The 19,842-nt window shown below is 38.8% G+C and overlaps 1 protein-coding gene and 1 pseudogene across 1 annotated transcript in view; one reads left to right on the top strand and one right to left on the bottom strand.

Annotated features, from left to right (window-relative positions):
• The window catches only part of SMCHD1 (structural maintenance of chromosomes flexible hinge domain containing 1), a 129,076-nt gene extending 117,933 nt beyond the window's left edge, over positions 1 to 11,143 (bottom strand). Inside the window, exons 1-2 of the mRNA XM_065889575.1 lie at positions 10,958 to 11,143; positions 481 to 556 (exon numbers count right to left, since the gene is read on the bottom strand). Of these exons, the coding sequence (XP_065745647.1) occupies positions 481 to 556; positions 10,958 to 11,143 (262 nt within the window). The remainder of the gene's footprint in view (positions 1 to 480; positions 557 to 10,957) is intronic.
• A 3,476-nt stretch (positions 11,144 to 14,619) lies between these two features.
• LOC136132570 (chromobox protein homolog 3 pseudogene) lies at positions 14,620 to 15,151 on the top strand (annotated as a pseudogene).
• Positions 15,152 to 19,842: the final 4,691 nt, after the last annotated feature.

Here is a 19,842-nt window from a genome sequence, read left to right as displayed (position 1 = left end):
GAATAGGTTCAAATACTTCCACTCATCTGAAACACTCAATTCTTAAGTTGTCACAGAAAATCAGATGAGGAACTATATTAAAGTGGTATCAATATGAATGGAGAAGAATGATTAAATCCAAAAAGCAATCAGGCATGATAAACTGGCAAGTCTTAGAACATAACTGGGTAAAAAAAGATAATGGAAGAATCCAAGTTGGTCAGAAGAATTAGCTTCTTAAGGGCCCAAGTAGAAGATCTGTGCTAGGTGTTGTGCTGAGCAAGGTCTCATCTTCTGTAGCCATAAATGATATCAACTCTTTTCCTATAATCTTGCTTGAAAAATATGAGCTCTGCACAAACTGGATGCATACAGCTAGTTTCCTCCCCCATCCTCAAAACATCACAGTTTTTTGATGCTTATCTATCTCATAAAATAGTCACTGCTCTATGATATACTAGAACATATTAAATATAAAAGCATAAACATAACATTGCTTACCAAAATTATCACAGGTAATTTCTTTCCTACTTGTTGTTGTAATAACAAATTTTTCTTCAGGTGAAATGCCAAGTGTCTATCCAAAATAACAGAATAAAATCAATTATTATACAAAGGAAATAAATACACTATTCAAGTTTACAAAAATATGAAAATATTAATAAGGATATTATAATCTTCTAACAGTGTTTCATTTATTTGAGAAATATGTCTTAATGTTCTAAAATTTTGCCTTTGCATAATTAACCACAAATCTATCTACAAATTACCTAGATTTTTCTGCTATTATATGTCACCTAGGAACACAAGTGATTAATTGAACATTCTGAAAGGGTTTAACATCAGCAGGGCTCTCTTAGACAAAAAACATATAATTTTATGTCAATATATAAGTAAACTTATTTGGAGCAAAGTATTAACACTTATGTTCATATATATTAAATATTTAAATATGCAAAAACAAAAGTACTAGAAGAAAATAGAGGTTAATATTTTATAACACTGAGGTTAAGTATAGCCACACTATGCAGGGTATCTGCATAAAGAATCTTTATATCTATTATAACCCCTTCCAAAAGTATAACTTAAAAAAATTAAGGCAACATAAATTATGGGGGGAAACTACAACAGGAAACAAAGTGTTAGCATCCTTACTTTTGTTTCAGGTAATGATGAACTAGTTAATCTAGACCAACCTTACACAGAAGATTACTAAAAAAATCTAGACTAATGATATTCAAGTCTTCAATACTGATACTAAAAACCCTACTGGTCACTACTGAAACTAACTGAGGCACTAACTCCTTACTCTGAACACTGACAAATTAAAGGGAAAGAACAAAGCATTTATCCTGTTTTCTTGTACCAATTAGATTTCAGGGTAACCATATATCTCTAATTGATGAGGCAAAGTTGTTCTTTTGCCTCATCGATTAGAGAGGCAAAGAATTCCTGCTAATAAATACAGGAGGAATGGCAATCAGAATAGCACCATCAATGAATGAACCTTAAATTAAAACTTGTTTATGGAGGAATCCTGCTGAAACCACCTGAATCCCATTAATTCAATCTTAGCATTTCTAAGAGTGGGTAAAATAGCCTTACATTATGTGCCTCCTGATGTGATGTAATATGAAGTACCAGCACCACCTATGAAGTATTTTTTGCTTCCCTACCCCAAAGAAGCTGAACCTAAATCTTAATTATAAGCCTTTAAAAATAACTTCTAGTTTATAGGATATGTTGAGTTAGAACAAGCTAAATTACACCATAAAGGAGCACAGACAAATCCAGAATGTGGAATATGAGAGACAAACCAACTTGATTTCTTCAACAAGTCAATGTCAGGAAAAACAAAAAAGACTGGGGGAAGGTACTTTGCTCAAATGCTCTAAATTTTAGAAGAATTAAGAAACATAAAAAACCAAGTTCAATATAAGGACCCTGATTTAAACAAACCAACTATAAAAAAACATTTCTGAGATAAACAAATCTGAATATGGATTGAACAATACTATTAAAAATGTTAATTTTGATGGTGTGATAATAGAAGTGCATGTTGAGTATATAGGAGTGAAGTAAACTAAGGCCTGGAATATGCTTCAAAAGGCAAAAATGAAGCTAGTGTGGTAAATACGTGGAAACTCTTGAATGTGGATGATTATACGTGGTTTCATTATACTATTATCTCTTGTGTATATCTGAAACTTTTAATGAGAAGAATTTCTAACTTAAAATATACTATTATAGGGCTTCCCTGGTGGCGCAGTGGTTGAGAATCTGCCTGCCAATGCAGGGGACATGGGTTCGAGCCCTGGTCTGGGAAGATCCCACATGCCGCAGAGCAACTGGGTCCGTGAGCCACAACTACTGGGCCTGCACGTCTGGAGCCTGTGCTCCGCGAAAAGAGAGGCTGCAATAGTGAGAGGCCCGTGCACCGTGATGAAGAGTGGCCCCTGCTCGCCGCAACTAGAGAAAGCCCTCGCACAGAAACGAAGACCCAACACAGCCAAAAATAAATAATAAATAAATAAAAGCCATTTCTAAAAAAAAAAAAAAAAGTTAAAAAAAAATATATATATACTATTATAGACCAGTGGAAGAGAATAGAGAACACTGAAACAGACCCTCACATACATACACAGGGAGCTTGGCAAATAGGGGAATGACATTACAGATTGATGAGAAAAGAATAAACTATTCAATGAATATTACTGAGACAACTACTTAATTGTACAGAAATAGATTTTTGAAATCCCCATCTCAACATACACAAAAATAAGTTCCAAGAGAACTAAGGCAGCTACATTTTAATCCAAAATTGTAGAGGAAAAATAGGGAAATCATTCTGAGAGGAGAGAGAAAGGATTTCTGAAAATACGTAAGAAGTGCAAGCCATAAAGAAAAAAACTGGAAAACACGAAAAGATGCTCATCCTAGTTATCAGAGAAAATTAAAACTTTGATTATCATTCCCACAAGGCTGGCAAAAATTTTAAGTCCTGATAATATAAAGTATAGGCCTCCATTAAAAGAATCACACATGATGAAGTGGAATTTAACCCAGGGATGAAAGAATCTTTCAATATCGACAAATCAATGTGATACACCACATCAACAAACTGAAGAATAAAAACCATATGATCATCTCAATAGATGCAGAAAAAGCTTTTGATAAAATTCAAAATCCATTTATGATAAAAACTCTCCAGAAAGTGGGCACAGAGGGAACATACCTCAACACAATAAAATCCGTATATGACAAACTCACAGCTAACATCATACTCAACGGCAAAGAGCTGAAACCATTTCCTCTCAGATCAGGAACAAGACAAGGATGCCCACTCACACCACTTTTATTCAACATAGTTTTGAAAGTCCTAGCCACAGTAATCAGTGAAGAAAAAGAAATGAAAGGAATCCAAATTGGAAAGGAAGAAGTAAAATTGTCACTGTTTGCAGATGACATGATACTATACATAAAAAATACTAAAGATGCCACCAGAAAACTACTAGAGCTCATCAATTAATTCAGTAAAGTTGCAGGATACAAAATTAATATACATGAATCTGTTGCATTTCTATACACTAACAACAAACTATCAGAAAAACAAATTAAGGAGACAATCCCATTTACCACTGCATCAAAAAAAAAAAAAAAAAAAAAAAAAAACCTAGGAATAAACCTACCTAAGGAGGCAAAACACCTGTACTCTGAAAATTATAAGACACTGATGAAAGAAACTGAAGATGAACAAAGAGATGGAAAGGTACACCTTGTTCTTGGATTGGAAGAATCAATTTTGTTAAAATGACCATACTACCCAAAGCAATCTACAGGCACAGTGAAATCCCTATCAAATTACCAATGGGATTCTTCACAGTACTGGAACAAACAATTTAAAAAATTGTATGCAAACACAAAAGATCCTAAATAGCCAAAACAATCTTGAGAAAGAACAGAGTGGAAGATTCACACGTCCTGACTTCAGACTATACTACAAAGCTACAGTAATCAAAACAGTATGGTACTGACACAAAAACAGACACACAGCTCAATGGAACAGAATGAAAGCCCAGAAATAAATCCACACACTTATGGTCAATTAACCTGAGACAAAGGAGGCAAGAATATACAGTGGACAAAAGACTGTCTCCTCAATAAGTGGTGCTGGGAAAACTGGACAGCTACATGTAAAAGAATGAAATTAGAAGATTCTCTAACACATATACAAAAATAAACTCAAAGTAGTTTAAAGACCTAAATGTAAGACCGGATACTATAAAACTCCTAGAGGAAAACATATGCAGAACACTCTGACATAAATCACAGCAATACTTTTTTTGGCTCTGTCTCCTAAAGTAATGGAAACAAAAGCAAAAATAAACAAATGGGGCCTAATTAAACTTAAAAGCCTTTGCACTGCAAAGGAAACCATAAACAAACCAAAAAGACAATCTATGGAATGAGAGAAAATATTTGCAAATGAAGCAACCAACAAGGGCTTAATTTCCAAAATATACAAATAGCTCATACAGCTCAATATAAAAAAAAAAAATTAAAAATGGGCAGAAGACCTAAATTGACATTTCTCCAAAGACAGACAGACAGACAGTCAACAGGCACATGAAAAGATGCTCAATGGCACTGATCACCAGAGAAATGCAAATCAAAACTAGGATGAGGGACTTCCCTGGTGGTACAGTGGTTAAGAATCCGCCTGCCAATACAGGGGACATGGGTTTGAGCCCTGGTCTGGGAAGACCCCACATGCCGCAGAGCAACTAAGCCCGTGAGCCACAACTACTGAGCCTGCGCTCTAGAGCCCGTGAGCCACAACTACTGAAGCCCACACGCCTAGAGCCCATGTTCCACAACAAGAAGCCACTGCAATGAGAAGCCCACGCACTGCAACGAAGAGTAGCCCCCGCTCGCCACAACTAGAGAAAGCCCGCATGCAACAATAAAGACCCAATGCAGCTCCCCCACCAAAATAATAATAAATAAATTTAAAAAAAACAAACAAACTAGAATGAGGTATCCTCTCACACTGGTCAGAATGGCCATCATCAAAAAGTCTACAAATATTGATGCTGGAGAGGGTGTGAAGAGAAGGGAACCCTCCTACACTGTTGGTGGGAATGTAAACTGGTACAGCCCCTATGGAGAAGAGTATGGAGGTTCCTTTAAAAATTAAAAAGAGTTACCATAAGATCCAGCAATCCCAATCCCACTCCTGGGAATATACCTGGAAAAGACAAACTCTCTAATTCAAAAAGATACACACACCCCAATGGACATTCCAGCACTATTTACCATAGCCAAGACATAGAAGCAACCTAAATGTCCATCAACAGATGAATGGATAAAGAAGATGTGGGGGGTGTGTGTGTGTGTGTGTGTGTGTATGTGTACACACACACACACACACACACAAAATGGAATAGTACTCAGACATAAAAAAGAATGAAATAATGCCCTTTGCAGCAACATGGATGGACCTAGAGATTATCTTACGAAGTGAAGTCAGACCGAAAGACAAATATCATATATCACTTACATGTGGGCTCTAAAAAAAAAGATACAAATGAACTTACTTACAAAACAGAAACAGACTCACAAAAATAGGAAACAAACTTGGGGTTACCAAAGGGGAAAGCGGGGCAGAGGAGATAAATTAGGAGTTTGGGATTAACAGATACACACTACTAGGGAATTCCCTGGCAGTCCAGTGGTTAGGATTCGGCGCTTTCACTGTGGTGGCCCAGGTTCAATCCCTGGTTAGGGAACTACCTCCAAGACGCATAGCCAAAAAAAATACAGATACACACTACTGTATATAAAACAGATAAACAACAAGAACGTACTGTGTATAGCCCAGGGAACTATATTCAATATCTTGTAATAACCTACAATGGAAAAGAATCTAAAGAAGTGTGTGTGTGTGTGTGTGTGTGTGTGTGTGTATGTGTGTGTATATCTGAGTCAGTTTGCTCTACACCTGAAACTAACATTGTAAATCAACTATACTTCAATTTTTTAAAAAGTTCTACTAAAAAGACAGCTATATTTTGAAGGATAAAAAAATAAAGTATAGGCCTCCATATAGGGAAGGTGGATCTTACACATTTCGGATAGGCCTGAAAGTCAGTACAACCATATTGAAAAGCAATTTGGTATACTTTAGTAAAATTAAAAATACTCATATCCTATGCAATTCCACCCAAGAGAAATGAAGCTATAGACATAAACTGATGGGGAAAAGATTCTATTTGCTTACAGAAATAAAAATTGTCTTCACAGATCTTAGGCTTTTGTATAATCAAGACAGTCTTGGGCTTCCCTGGTGGCGCAGTGGTTGAGAGTCCGCCTGCCGATGCAGGGGACACGGGTTCGTGCCCCGGTCCGGGAAGATCCCACATGCCGCGGAGCGGCTAGGCCCATGAGTCATGGCCGCTGAGCCTGCACATCCGGAGCCTGTGCTCCGCAACGGGGAGGGGCCACAACAGTGAGAGGCCCGCATACCACAAAAAAAAAAAAAAAAAAAAAAAAAAAAAAAAAAAAAGACAGTCTTTATTTCTCAGTTCTTTACTACTTTATTTCTACAATGTCCCAACTGTTAGATCATGTGGTTACATATCCTGTAGGAAAAAATACATATTTTTATAATTAAATTAAATTTTAAAGATCTATGTACATCTGAAGAGTACTTATATATATATCATACAATCTCTCCATAGTTTTATTATTCAATTAAGATACATAAGCTATCTTTTCTCTCTGCTTTATCTATAATCCTTTATAAAAATTATTTCTCAAATTCATAACTTCTCTAAATATTTTATAGCTCTGGTATTCGACAAACATAAATTAAATGTTTTTACATTATTCATTATGCTTTTATTCAAGATGTCATACTCTTCTCTCTCCAATTTTTGGTCTAAAAATCTATCTTATCAGATGTAAACTAAAGTCTTCCGTGTATCTGTACTCACCTGGCGTTGAATACAGATACATTTCCTCTGCCTTTCTCTATATGAAAGCAGGATGACATTCTATTTGGGCAAGAGTCGTGACTGGGCTTTTTCATTTTTGTAAGAGCACTTCAATTCCACCTTTTTCTGGGTTAATGTTAAAGCATATGTCTTTAACATTGTCTTTAGGTTAGCTTCAAACTATCTGCTGCCCAACTTCTCTCAAAAGCCAATTTTAAGAAATATTTATGAAGGGCTAACTAACTTGTAGTCCATAAAATCCTGACTACTTTAAACTTCATCAATGGATTAGGTCACTCAGAAGTTATATAGTTAAAAAAAAAAAAAAAAAAAAAAAAAAGAAGTTATATAGTTCAATGCATCTCTCTGAACAAAAACTAGCCTTTAATGATGTGCTTTGGTATTATATCCAATCGCTCTGTCCCTGAACCACACCAAAACCAGGAACACCCACATTGCACTTGGGTGAGAAATCTCTACAAAAATTTGGGTGGTAACTGCTTAAAGCAGGCTGCAATACCCTAAACAACACACAGCGTACCTTGCATTAAAAGACAAGATAAGAAGAGTCTCTCCTATCTCTAAGAATGTTGTCCAATTTATCAGGATTTGTGAGGAATCTAGGGAGAAATTTTTCTCAAATCAAAGGTTTGCATCGTTAGCAGCTGGAATGTTTTTATTTTATAGACATTGTGGATTTTGTATCAATTACCTTTCCTTCTTTGTTTTGACGCCCAAGAAACTCAAAGCTGATTTCATGGCTCAGCACTGGTATACGCTTTAATCAAATGAACTTCCACTTATTAGTTCTCAGGTTACTTTTCTACGCTTTCCTACATCTACCTTCTTTTACCTTTTTTCTTTTCAACTTTTGGACTTTTTAACGTAATATATCTTATGTACAAATTGTGTTTGAAGGAACAGATTGATTCATTTAACTAAACAGCTATAAACCAACTATTAGGTAAGGCTCCTACCTTCAAGAAGCAGAGACTATTTTTTAAGTATGATGGTATAACAAGTGCTACAGAAGGGTGACAAGGAATAGTGGAACCACACAAGAGAAGGAGTAGGCATTTCCTAAAAATTAGGGGTGGAGAGCAGGGTTTGCACATATGGGTCTTAATGCCTGGGCTATTAAGAACTAGCCAAAAAAGTTATTTTCTAATCTTTGATTCTGCAAGGTCACAAGGGCTCAAGTGAGTCAATAACTGCTTATCACAAGTGTAAGGGCTTCTGCCAAATCCACCTTTTCCTCTTCCTTCCTCTTGATTGCTCCTCTTTTCTACAAAGTGCGCTTTCCCCAAATAACAGTTTAGGACCCATAATACTTTCTAGCACTACAAAACACTTATTAGTTTGTTTTCAGTTTTAATGAAAAACTTTAATTTAGTGCACTATCTGCCTCTTCCCCTAAAACGGAAAATGAAGCCTTTAGTAAATAGTAGTGTGGACACTGTGGAGATTGTTTTAAAAAAATACAAGCTTTAGAATCAAACAGACCTAGATTCCAATCCCAGTTTCATTGCTCATGAACTGTATAAACTCAGACTTCATTCAGTAACTTATTTCAGTTCTTCATGTCTGTAATGGGGACAAAGTTATGGGATTAGGTGGCATAATCTAATGATGTTTTAAACTCTCAAAAAAAAAGAAAGTTAGCCTTCCTTTTTTTACTAGTTCTTCCCTCCCACTTCTAATCAAATTTAACCTTCTCTGTTCCAGCAGGAAAAAGTGGGAAGGAGAGGAAAAGAATTAGTCAAAGAAAATATTTCCCTTGTTAAAATACTGAAGGAATGGAATGAATATATCTGTTCCCTATAACAAAGAACATCATTTGAGGCTGAGTGGAATAACAAAAAGAACTTGGCTTCTGGGTTTGAGTTCTAATTTTTGTACTATCTGTTTGACTTAAGTGAGTCACCATCTCCAAAAGTGAGTTTCCACTTCCGTAATAAGAGGTTATTATACTCTTCCCCTATATATGTAACAGACTTACTGACACTTCTCATATGGGAGAATTATTTCTAGAGGGAGGATAGATTAGTACAACCTTTCTGAAAAACAATTTAAAAATACGTATCAAGAGCTTTAAAAATATTCCTGACCTTTGATCCAGGAATCTCACTTCTAAGATTCTAAACCAAAGAAAAATAAAGACATAAAAGACTATGCATATAAGGGGAAAGAATTTTAAAAAGAATATATATATATGTAACTGAATCACTGTGCTGTACACCTGAAACTAACATGACATTGTAAATCAACTATACTTCAATGTTTTTAAAAAAGGAGGAAAAAAAAGTTTAAACTAAAAAATAAAAACAAAATAAAATAAATCTCCAAAAAGAAGACTATGCATTCAAACATGTTTATCATGGCATTGCTTAAAACTGGAAGTAATGTAAATGTCAACAAAAAAGAGAGATCTGGTTATGTAAACAGTGGTACAAAACAGACCACTTCGATTATGAAGACGTGCATTAAAACAGAAAAATACTGACAATATTAAGTGAAAAAAATGGAATATAGACATGTATTATGGTTATTTAAAAATGGGGGGTGAGGGTAAGGATACAAAGAAATAACTCCAAGTGCTAACAGTGGTTATAAATTTCACAGTGAGTAAAAGGTTTACTTTTTTCCCTCTGGTTCCTTATTTTCTTTAATGTGCTGATAGTTTAGAATCATTTTTACATGTCATGACTTTAAATCATTTACATATAATCAATATAAATATTTTATATAATCAACTACAAAATTAATAAACATGAAGAGTTTCCTTTCCCTGATGAATATAAAACATTCATCCAAAAAAAAGAGCATTCATTCATTCATTCACTTTTCAAAGACATGGGAATCTGCTATAACCATACACAGAATGAACTTCTGAGTTTATAAAATTTTGTCTGCATTCTAATTTGGCCATTTACTATGTGCCAGGCACAATTCCGGATGCTGGGAATACAGAACAAATCAAAGTCCTTCCTCTCAAGTCGTTTTTTCCCCTGAGTCTTGATTTCAATTATTTCAGCAACTAGTACACAGAGTTCATAGCACTAAAAACATCAGCCTGCTCAAGTTAAAACACTGCTTCACACCAAGTCCTTTTGCCTTGGAAGCTAAGTGTTCTCTATCGCTTAAAAAGAGCCCCAAGTGGTTAATGCAGCTGACGAATATACCCCTTCTTTGAAGCTCGAGCACCAGCAACACCTCAGATCTAGAAAAGACTTCCCAGTTTAAAGTAGACCTTTTCCTACATAATCATTAACTTTTAAAGCAAACTAGTACAGGGAGTATATAGGTCCTTTGGTGTTCCGCAGATACCCTCGGACACCATTTGAGTGGTTCAGGAACTCCCAGGGGGCTGGGGGATGCAGGAAACCAGAAGGGCAGCTCCACCTGCGAAGCTCTCTAGATCAAGTGCTTCCACTACGGAAGGACCCCGCCAGGGCGGGCCTGCGAGCCTTCTTGACAGAACGACCCAGGAAATTACTGCATCACTGAACGAACCTGAGGAAAATCGACTCCAGGAATTTAACAACTTCTATCACAACACTCCCAACAGAGCCATCGGGGAGAACTCCGCTCTCTTCTTTAAAAAAACAAAAACAAAAACAAAAGTTCCACCCGAAAGAGAAACAAGTGGCTTTCCTGACTTGGAGGAAGAGCTGCACGGCCTCAGAGGCTAAGGTCGCCCCGGGCCCATGAAACCCGCGGTACCAAAGCCTGGGCGGCGCGACCCCCGGAACAGGGCCGGGGCAGACGGAGGCCCACCAACCGCCGGCTCCGCACTCCAAGGCCCGCGCCCGGACCGGCCCCAGGCTTCCCCGCCCCCCTCGGGCATGGCGGGCACCCGGGAGGGAGAAGCCAAAGCCGCAGGACCGGGGCCGAGTGACAGGTTTATTGCCCCCGGTGGGCAACTGGGGCTTCTCGTCACCCTCCCAACCTCAACTCTACCCGCGCATCCCTCCTTAGCGTACCTGACACACTGAAGCACGGAACGCCGCAAAGTCCGAGCGCTCCGTGACCTGCAGCGCCCGGTCCCCGAGCTCCGACTCCTTCTCGCGCCGGTCAAACAAGTACACCGTCCTGTAGCCGTCGCCGCCGTCGCCTCCGTCGCCCTCTCCGGTCCCCACCGAGGGCCCGCCGTCGTCCGCCGCTGCCATATTGGGGAAGAGGAGAGAAAACAGCAGCGCCGGCCCCTGCGGCCGTCGCGCTAAAGGCCGAGGTACAGGCTCCGCGCGGCGCCTTCAGCTCCAGCCCCCGGGGCGGCACAAGGCCTCTACCCCGGCGCACTCAGCTCCTCCCTCGGCGGCGGCGGCGGCCGAGCAGCCGCAGGCGCGAGGATCACCCGGGAACCGATTCGAACGAGCTCCTACCCGTACACCACGTCACTTCCGCGGCCCGCCGCTCCCGCAGAGGAGGGGGCGCGCGGCGCGCTCCTCGCAAGGCCTGGTCCCGCGCCCGCTGCCGCCCAGGCGAGGTCGCAACGCTACCCGCAACCAGGCCCGCCGCCTGTAGCTGTGGCGCAGGAGAAAGAGGGGCCGCCGGCGGCGCGCAGGAGGCGGGGCGAATCCGGCAATCCGCGCGGGCCGGGGCGGGGCTTCGGAGCCCGCTGCCCGGGGCCCACCCTTTTCGCCCTAGCGAAGTTGGAGGGAAGCGCGGTCTGTAGCGGGCGGCGGCGCTCTGAGGAAGCGACCCGGTATCCGAGGCGGGAGAGCCTATCCCGCGAGCGGCGTGGGGAGTCTTCCGAGGGATTGTTTTCTCCCGGCCCAGAGGGTCCTGGTACCTTCCCGCCTCTCCATAACCCCGACCGAGCCTATCCGGCTTCGAGCTCCTGGCGCCGCGGCAACGGCTGCGACTTCAGGACCAGGTCGCGTGAACGCGGTGGGAAGCGCCAGGCCCGCGGGCCTCGCGGTGTGGACCTGCCCCCGCCACGAGCACGTGGGTCCCCACGGGGGAAAAAACGACGCCGAGACACCCTGAGCCGCTTTTTCAGTCCCATTTCCTATTGGTTATGTGTGGGCCGCGGCATGGACCTCCGAGACAAAGCGGGGCCCGGAGAACCTCCCCACCGAGGTTCTGTGACGTCACCGCGGTCTCCAAGGGTCCCGGCGACCATATCTGCCCGATGTACACGCCTACCCAACGCCGCCGCCACCACGCGTCTGGGAGTCGTGCACAAGAAACCCTATGCCACAGAGTTGTTAAGAATAAGTTAAATAATGTTCGCAAAGGGCTTTTTTTTTTTAATACAGGAGATTCTATTAATCTATTTTATACATATTAGTGTATACATGTCAATCCCAATCTCCCAATTCATCCCACCACCACCCCCCGCCACCCCTCGCATTTCCCCCCTTGGTGTCCATATGTTTGTTCTCTACATCTGTCTCTATTTCTGCCTTGCAAACCGGCTCATCTGTACCATGTTTCTAGATTCCACATATATGCGTTAATATACGATATTTGTTTTTCTCTTTCTGACTTACTTCACTCTGTATGACAGTCTCTAGGTCCATCCACGTCTCTACAAATGACCCAATTTTGCTCCTTTTTATGGCTGATTATTATTCCATTGTATATATATGCCACATCTTTAGCCATTCATCTTTCGATGGACACTTAGGTTGCTTCCATGACCTGGTTATTGTAAATAGTGCTGCAGTGAACATTGGGGTGCATGTGTCTTTTTGAATTATGGTTTTCTCCGGGTGTATGCCCAATAGATTGCTGGGTGTATGGTAGTTCTATTTTTAGCTTTTTAAGGAACCTTCATACTTTCTCTGTAGTGGCTGTTATCAATTTACATTCCCACCAACAGTACAAGAGGACTCCCTTTCCTCCACACCCTCTCCAGCATTTGTTGTTTGTAGATTTTCTGATGATGCCCATTCTGACCAGTGTGAGGTGATACCTCATTATAGTTCTGATTTGCATTTCTCTAATAATTAGTGATGTTGAGCAGCTTTTCATGTGATGCACGTCTCCCCTCCGCCACCGCCAACACGCGGCTGAGAATCGTGCACGAGCACGCCTATGCCACAGAGTTGTTAGGAATAAGTTAAACGATGTTCACAAAGGACTTAACATGCACTACGCTTTCAGTAACAGCCTTTATTGCGCTTCATTAAATATCCTTATCCTAGCCTGTAGTGCCCTAACTCAACAACAAATAATATTGTCATTGTTAGACGACTAGGTTTAGTCATTTACTCTCCAGGTCTTAAAATATTTAGTGAATATTTTGTGCTTGAGAGTGACATGTAAATTCATTAAGACTGGGGGATTTTTTTGATTCTTCAAAGGTTTGGGTGATAAAGTATATTTTCCATTTTACTAGGTTTGCCAAAACCTTCATGGTTAATTACATGGATAGACTAATCATTGGTGTATGTTAGAAACCTAGATTTGCTTGTCCAAATAAAGATGCTCCAGAATTGTAGGGTGTGTGTGTGTGTGTGTTTGGCTAGATATATAAGGTATTAAAGGTGGAAAACACAGTTGGAACAAAAGTGTGAAGGCATGTGTTTGGGAGGAGCGTAAATAATAAGGGCTGGAAGTGGGGAGAATGGAACAGTAGATGGTGGAAGATAAAACTGGGAAGAGGCCAGATGTGGCCAAATGCCATTCATGTTCCTGAAGGGAGATATGAGGGAAAGCTGAGACCAAAGTAACCCCGACTCCTATGGGATTTCTTTGACCTCTCACATTTTACCTTACAAATTCAAGTGAACTTTTTGTTATAGTCCATTATATAATGGTGTTTGATTTAAATGACAAAAAAAAGTTCTTCCTATCTTGATGAGTGAAATGAATTGCCTATTTCATCAAATTGGGACTACAGCTAGAAGTTCATCATCAGGACAATTTCTCATTTCTCTATAATACTAAATTATGCAAATGCATGGGTACAAACAGAAACTCTTTGTATGTCTTTAGAAGAGATTTAAAGATCATCTCACTGAGGAGAGATACAAAATGCCACCAGAGAAGTGTACTACAATATTACAGGCAACTATTGGTGGAAACACAGATATGTATCTTCTTGAGAGGTCAACTCTGAATCACTGTCTTCTGTGGCAGTTTGGCAGTCTGAAACATTTGCCAGTCAACTTTTGTTCTCAGAGAGAAACTCCCCAGATAACTTTTTCAGCAAAGAAAGATGATGTTTGTTTTTTGTTTTTTTTAATTAAAGTATAGTTAATTTACAATGTTGTGTTAGTTTCAGGTGTACAGCAAAGTGATTCAGTTATACATATTGATATATATATATATTCTTTTTCAGATTGTTTTTCATTATAGGTTATTTCAAGATATTGAATATAGTTCTCCGTGCTATACGGTAGGTCCTTGGTTTTTTTATCGATGATGTTTGTTCTTTAATTTTCATCACAAATAAATAAGAGTTTGAAGTGACCCAGTGCCACAATTAGTTCTCTTTAATTGACTAGTAATTTTTCTTTTCATTAGCCATCTTATCGTATAGAGTATAAATATTTAAGTATCCCTGTATCAGTTATCTCTTGCTGCAAAACAACATACCCCCAAACTTAGTGGCCTCTTGTACAACTCCTCACTGCCCTCCTCCTGGGAGAAAGTGAATAACAGCTCTTCAACTCCACAATTTAAAAACTCCTCCAATAAAACTGTGTTGCAAAAAATGGGAAAGAAACAGAATAGAAAAGATTAAAATGAGTCAAAGAGGTAGAGCCTGAAGGTTTTGTGATGGAAGAAATATTGGACTGATGTGTAGTGAATGGGAAGGTGGTGTATATCCTTCAGCAGAAGAGATTTACAGGTGCTAACAATACTTGAAAACTGGAAGAAAATTGAGATCATTCAAAGTTAAAGTATTTCTTATTTCTGAAAAAGCTGGTAAAGAAAAAGATGACACAAAAGTAAAATCTTTATCTGACAGTGAATCTGATGACAGGAAATCAAAGAAGAAAAGAGATTCTGCTTTGCCAAGATGCTTTGCCAGTGGTCTTGATCCTGAGCAAATAACTGTGTTACATACAGCAGTGGATAATTAATATTTCTCATGAAATGGAAAGATGCAGATGAAGCAGACTCGATGCTGTAGAAGAGGCAAACATGAAGTGTTGTCAAATTTTAACTGCTTTTACAAAGGGAGACAAACTTGGCATTCTTGTCCAGAAGATGATCAATAATTGTTTACATACATACAAAAATCTGGTCTTGGTTTATGACTTATTAGTATGAAAAATAACTACATTCTAATGAAAATCAAGTTTGATGTGTTCATTTTGAGTAGTAGTAAGGGAATTGTAGAGTTGTTCTTGTTTTTATTTTTTTTCTATCAAAAGCACAGGTTACTTTGAATAAATAAAACTTTCTGTAGTTGCTTCATTTATCAGAACAGAACGTTTGATACCATGGTTTATTATTTTCTCTGCATTAGAGAACAGCTTTTCTAAAATGTTAGACAAAATTTCCATAGTCATTACTCAATCAGAATTTCCATTTATAATTTTTAACCTATAATGCCCAAGGACCATTCTGGGTTTATTTGTTTTTATCTGTATACATAAATACATACGTAAATGCTTGTTGTTGGGTCTGGGTTTTTTTTTTTTTTTACATTCACCAAAACAAAAAAGGCATTTTTTCACAACCATGAGTAAGTGCGTGTTATTTCTGGGATGCCATCATTCTGAGCGACCTAGGAAATAGATCACCTCAAGCTAAACTGAAAATTTTCCTGAAGCCATAACCTTTCAAATCAAACAGATGTCCCTAACACCATACACAAAAATAAACTCAAAATGGATTCAAGACCGAAATGTAAGACCAGACACTATAAAACTCTTAGAGGAAAACATAGGAAGAACATTCTTTGACATAAATCACAGCAAGATCTCTTTTGATCCACCTCCTAGAGTAATGGAAATAAAAACAAAAATAAACAAATGGGACCTAATGAAACTTAAAAGCTTTTGCACAGCAAAGGAAACCATAAACAAGATGAAAAGACAACCCTCAGAATGGGAGAAAATATTTGCAAACCAATCAACAGACAAAGGATTAATCTCCAAAATATATAGACAGCTCATGCAGCTCAATATTAAAGAAACAAACAACCCAATCACAAAATGGGCAGAAGACCTAAATAAACATTTCTCCAAAGAAGACATACAGATGGCCAAGAAGCACATGAAAATCTGCTCAACATCACTAATTATTAGAGAAATGCAGATCAAAACTACAATGAGGTATCACCTCACACCAGTTAGAATGGGCATCATCAGAAAATCTACAAACAACAAATGCTGGAGAGGGTGAGGAGAAAAGGGAACCCTCTTGCACTGTTGGTGGGAATGTAAATTGATACAGTCACTATGGAGAACAGTATGGAGGTTCCTTAAAAAACTAAAAATAGAATTACCATATGATCCAGCAATCCCACTACTGGACATATACCCAGAGAAAACCATAATTCAAAAAAACACATGCACCCCAATGTTCACTGTAGCCCTATTTACAATAGCCAGGTCATGGAAGCAACCTAAATGCCCATTGACAGACAAATGAATAAAGAAGATGTGGTACATATATACAATGGAATATTACTCAGCCATAAAAAGGAACGAAATTGGGTCATTTGTAGAGACGTGGATGGATCTAGCGACTGTCATATAGAGTGAAGTAAGTCAGAAAGAGAAAAATAAATATTGTATATTAATGCATGTATGTGGAACCTAGAAAAATGGTACAGATGAACCGGTTTGCAGGGCAGAAGTTGAGACACAGATGTAGAGAACAAACGTATGGACGCCAAGGGGGGAAAACCGCGGTGGGGTGGGGATGGCGGTGTGCTGAATTGGGCGATTGGGATTGACATGTATACACTGATGTGTATAAAATTGATGACTAATAAGAACCTGCAGTATAAACAAACAAACAAACAAAACCAACTAATACTAAACTTTCTTTGGGTTATTTGTATGGAAATACGTTAATATAAATGTTTCAGACATTACATGAAATTTCTAAAAATCTTATATGTTCTGGTATAATGTTATAAGTCATAATTCTAGTTATTACTTTAAAATGTATATCTCAGAAATAACTAAATTTCCTTGTCAATTGCATTATTATGAACTTTCATCAAATCTTTAACCGTGGTCATTTTTAAGTCTTTTGTCATTTGCAGACAGTTCTGGGTGTACTCTGATGTTTTCGCAAATATATTCCTATAAAAGTGTTTCATCTTCAAGGAATTCATGGAAAAGACTCTGACAAGTACAGGTTTCTAGTAACTGACTATACGGCTGAACTGAATGAATAAGCATTGTCAGAACTCTAATGGAAAACTGATGAATTCATAAAAGTGCTAACAAAAGATCAAGATGAAAAAAAATTAATTACATGGGACTGAGTGAACTGATGAGAATGATTCTAATTTCTGTGACTTTCTGTTTGAATAAAAAAAAAATCCCACAAGGACTCAGAGGCAAAAAATACACAAATCAATTTTCACTGCAAAGTAAAGGAGCTGTTGCAGTGGAGGATTCCTGGACTGAATGTCAATATTATGACATAGTATGAGTGTGTTTCGTGTTTGGTAATTGCAATCATTGTTGCTTTTGTTGTGGTCATCCATTTACAATGCTTGGTGTCAGTTTATTTATCTCTTGTTAAAATAAACTACAGTGTGTGTGTGTGTGTGTGTGTGTGTGTGAAAAAAAATTAATGTGTACTTATGGAAAGGAAACAAGCCTTTCCTAAAAGAATATGTTGGTTGAAATGAGGGTCCACCAAAGGTGATGAAACCAAAACAACTCAAATAGATGATTCTGTAATTAGTTGGTCAATTTAAATATAAACAATTTAAATTGGATAATTTAAATATAATGTAAGCAATTTAAACTGGACAATTTAAAGCAGTCTTATCAGAATTCCTATCTATATCTATAGTTGTATAAATGCAACAGTTTATTTGCAAAACTCCCTGAAAGGAAAAATTTTATCACTACCGACAACCTCCCCACTGCTTAGGAAACTAAACAAATACTGGTGTGTTTAATTAGCCAAACAAGGCTTTAATGGGCATTTAAAGTTCCTTCTAGAGAACCATTCCTTTATGAAAATTTGAAATCCTTATGTTACATTAACTAAAAGATCATGAGTCATGGACTGTCTGTTTGCTCATGAAACTAATCAGATGATTAGAGATGTTGGACCCAGTAGGATAAATGAGTGACAAACTTTTGCAATCTCAACTAGTCATCCACATGTTTTTTCTTTACCCAACCATTCCTTACATGTAGGCTCGTTCTTTTCAGTATATGTGTTACTGGTTCAGCAGAAATCAGGAAAAACTAATTTTGTATTAATCAGAATGTTATCCAACTGTATATTGCTTATTATATTGTAAATATTGGTAGACAGTGGTCAGTAAATAGTTTCACATTAAAAAAAAAAACTTAGTACAATAGCTTCAAATAGGAACCATTTATTTGCTCAGGTTTCTGTAACTTGGACTGAGCAAGAACTTGGGCAGTTCTGCTGTGCTCACTTAAGGTCACAAGCAGCAGTCACCTGGCCGCTTGACTGGGGCTGCATGGTCTGTGATGGTCTCACTCACGTGGCTGGCAGTTAGCTGAGGCTGTTGAGAAGTGAAGCTCACGTTCCTCTATTAGTCATCTCTAATAGGATTGCTTGGTTTCCTACTTAGCTGTCACAGAACTTCAACAGAAAAAGCTCCAATATGCAAGTGCCTATCAAAGTTCCACTTGCATCACGTTTACTGATCTCATTGACCCAAACTAGTCACGTGGTCAAGCCCCTGAGTGGTTCCCTCCCATAACAAAGGGAAGCTTACAGAAATCCCTGCTGATCTGGAGGATAGCATTGCTATATGTGTACTGTGATGAAACCAGTTTGAAAAAGTATTACAGATATAACATAGTTGGCAGAAAGCAGAGGGGGGGAAAGAAATCTTGTTAAGATTTGCTGATGAGACTAAATTCCCCCAAAATAAAAATAAAGGGCATGGAAAGTGAGTTTTTAAATACTCCTATTTTCTCAAATTTATTTTTTAAGTATATTTCTTTCTGAAAATGTAAGGACAATTTTAGTGACATGAGTTCAGACTTTGCAAGCTAAAACACTTTCTGTAATACAGTTTATGACTCTGAGCCCCAATCTACCAGACTGGTAGAGAACATTTAGGGGCTCCTTCTGTTTCCAGTTTTTTTGTCTGTTTGGCCGCTCCACAGGGCATGCGGGGTCTTAGTTCCCCATCCAGGGGTCAAACCCGTGCCCCTGCAGTGGAAGCACAGAGTCTTAACCACTAGACCGCCAGGGAAGTCCCTGTTTCCAGTTTTAACAAGTTCCAAGCTCTGGGTGGTAGCGGAAGAGGCTCACCCTTGTCTATATACCCTCTTTAGATCTGGTGGCTTCCTGTTGCTTTTGTGCCACTTGGGATGGGGGAATCACTTGCAAGCCTTCTTTTGATCCTAACTCCCTAAATGTACTGTATAGCTATTTAGGGGAGTAGGGAGGACCATCTCTTCCTACCAGCCTAAAGGAATCTTTTTTAATCTGGAGAAAATTCTTCTCTCTTCATCATTCTTCAAGGTACTTTATCAATGCTTCTAAGTCCTTTTCTCATCTCCAAAGTCCTTTTCTCTATCCCCTCTCCAAAACTCTCTGAATTCTCCTAAGAATTTAAGTTTTTAGGAAAAAAAAAATCCCTGGGGAAAGTATCCTTTCTACTCTGCATCCCATTTCAGTTATCCATTGCTGTATAACAAATTACCTGAAAATCCAGTGGCTTAAAACAGTCATTCTCTTTATTTGCTCACGGTTTGGGCAGGGCTTGGCGGAACCTGGTCCA

The sequence above is a fragment of the Phocoena phocoena genome, chromosome 13 (assembly GCF_963924675.1).
Source record: "Phocoena phocoena chromosome 13, mPhoPho1.1, whole genome shotgun sequence".
Taxonomy (NCBI): domain Eukaryota; kingdom Metazoa; phylum Chordata; class Mammalia; order Artiodactyla; family Phocoenidae; genus Phocoena; species Phocoena phocoena.
Note: the sequence above shows the minus strand (reverse complement) of the source record. Positions and strands in the feature narration are given on the sequence as shown.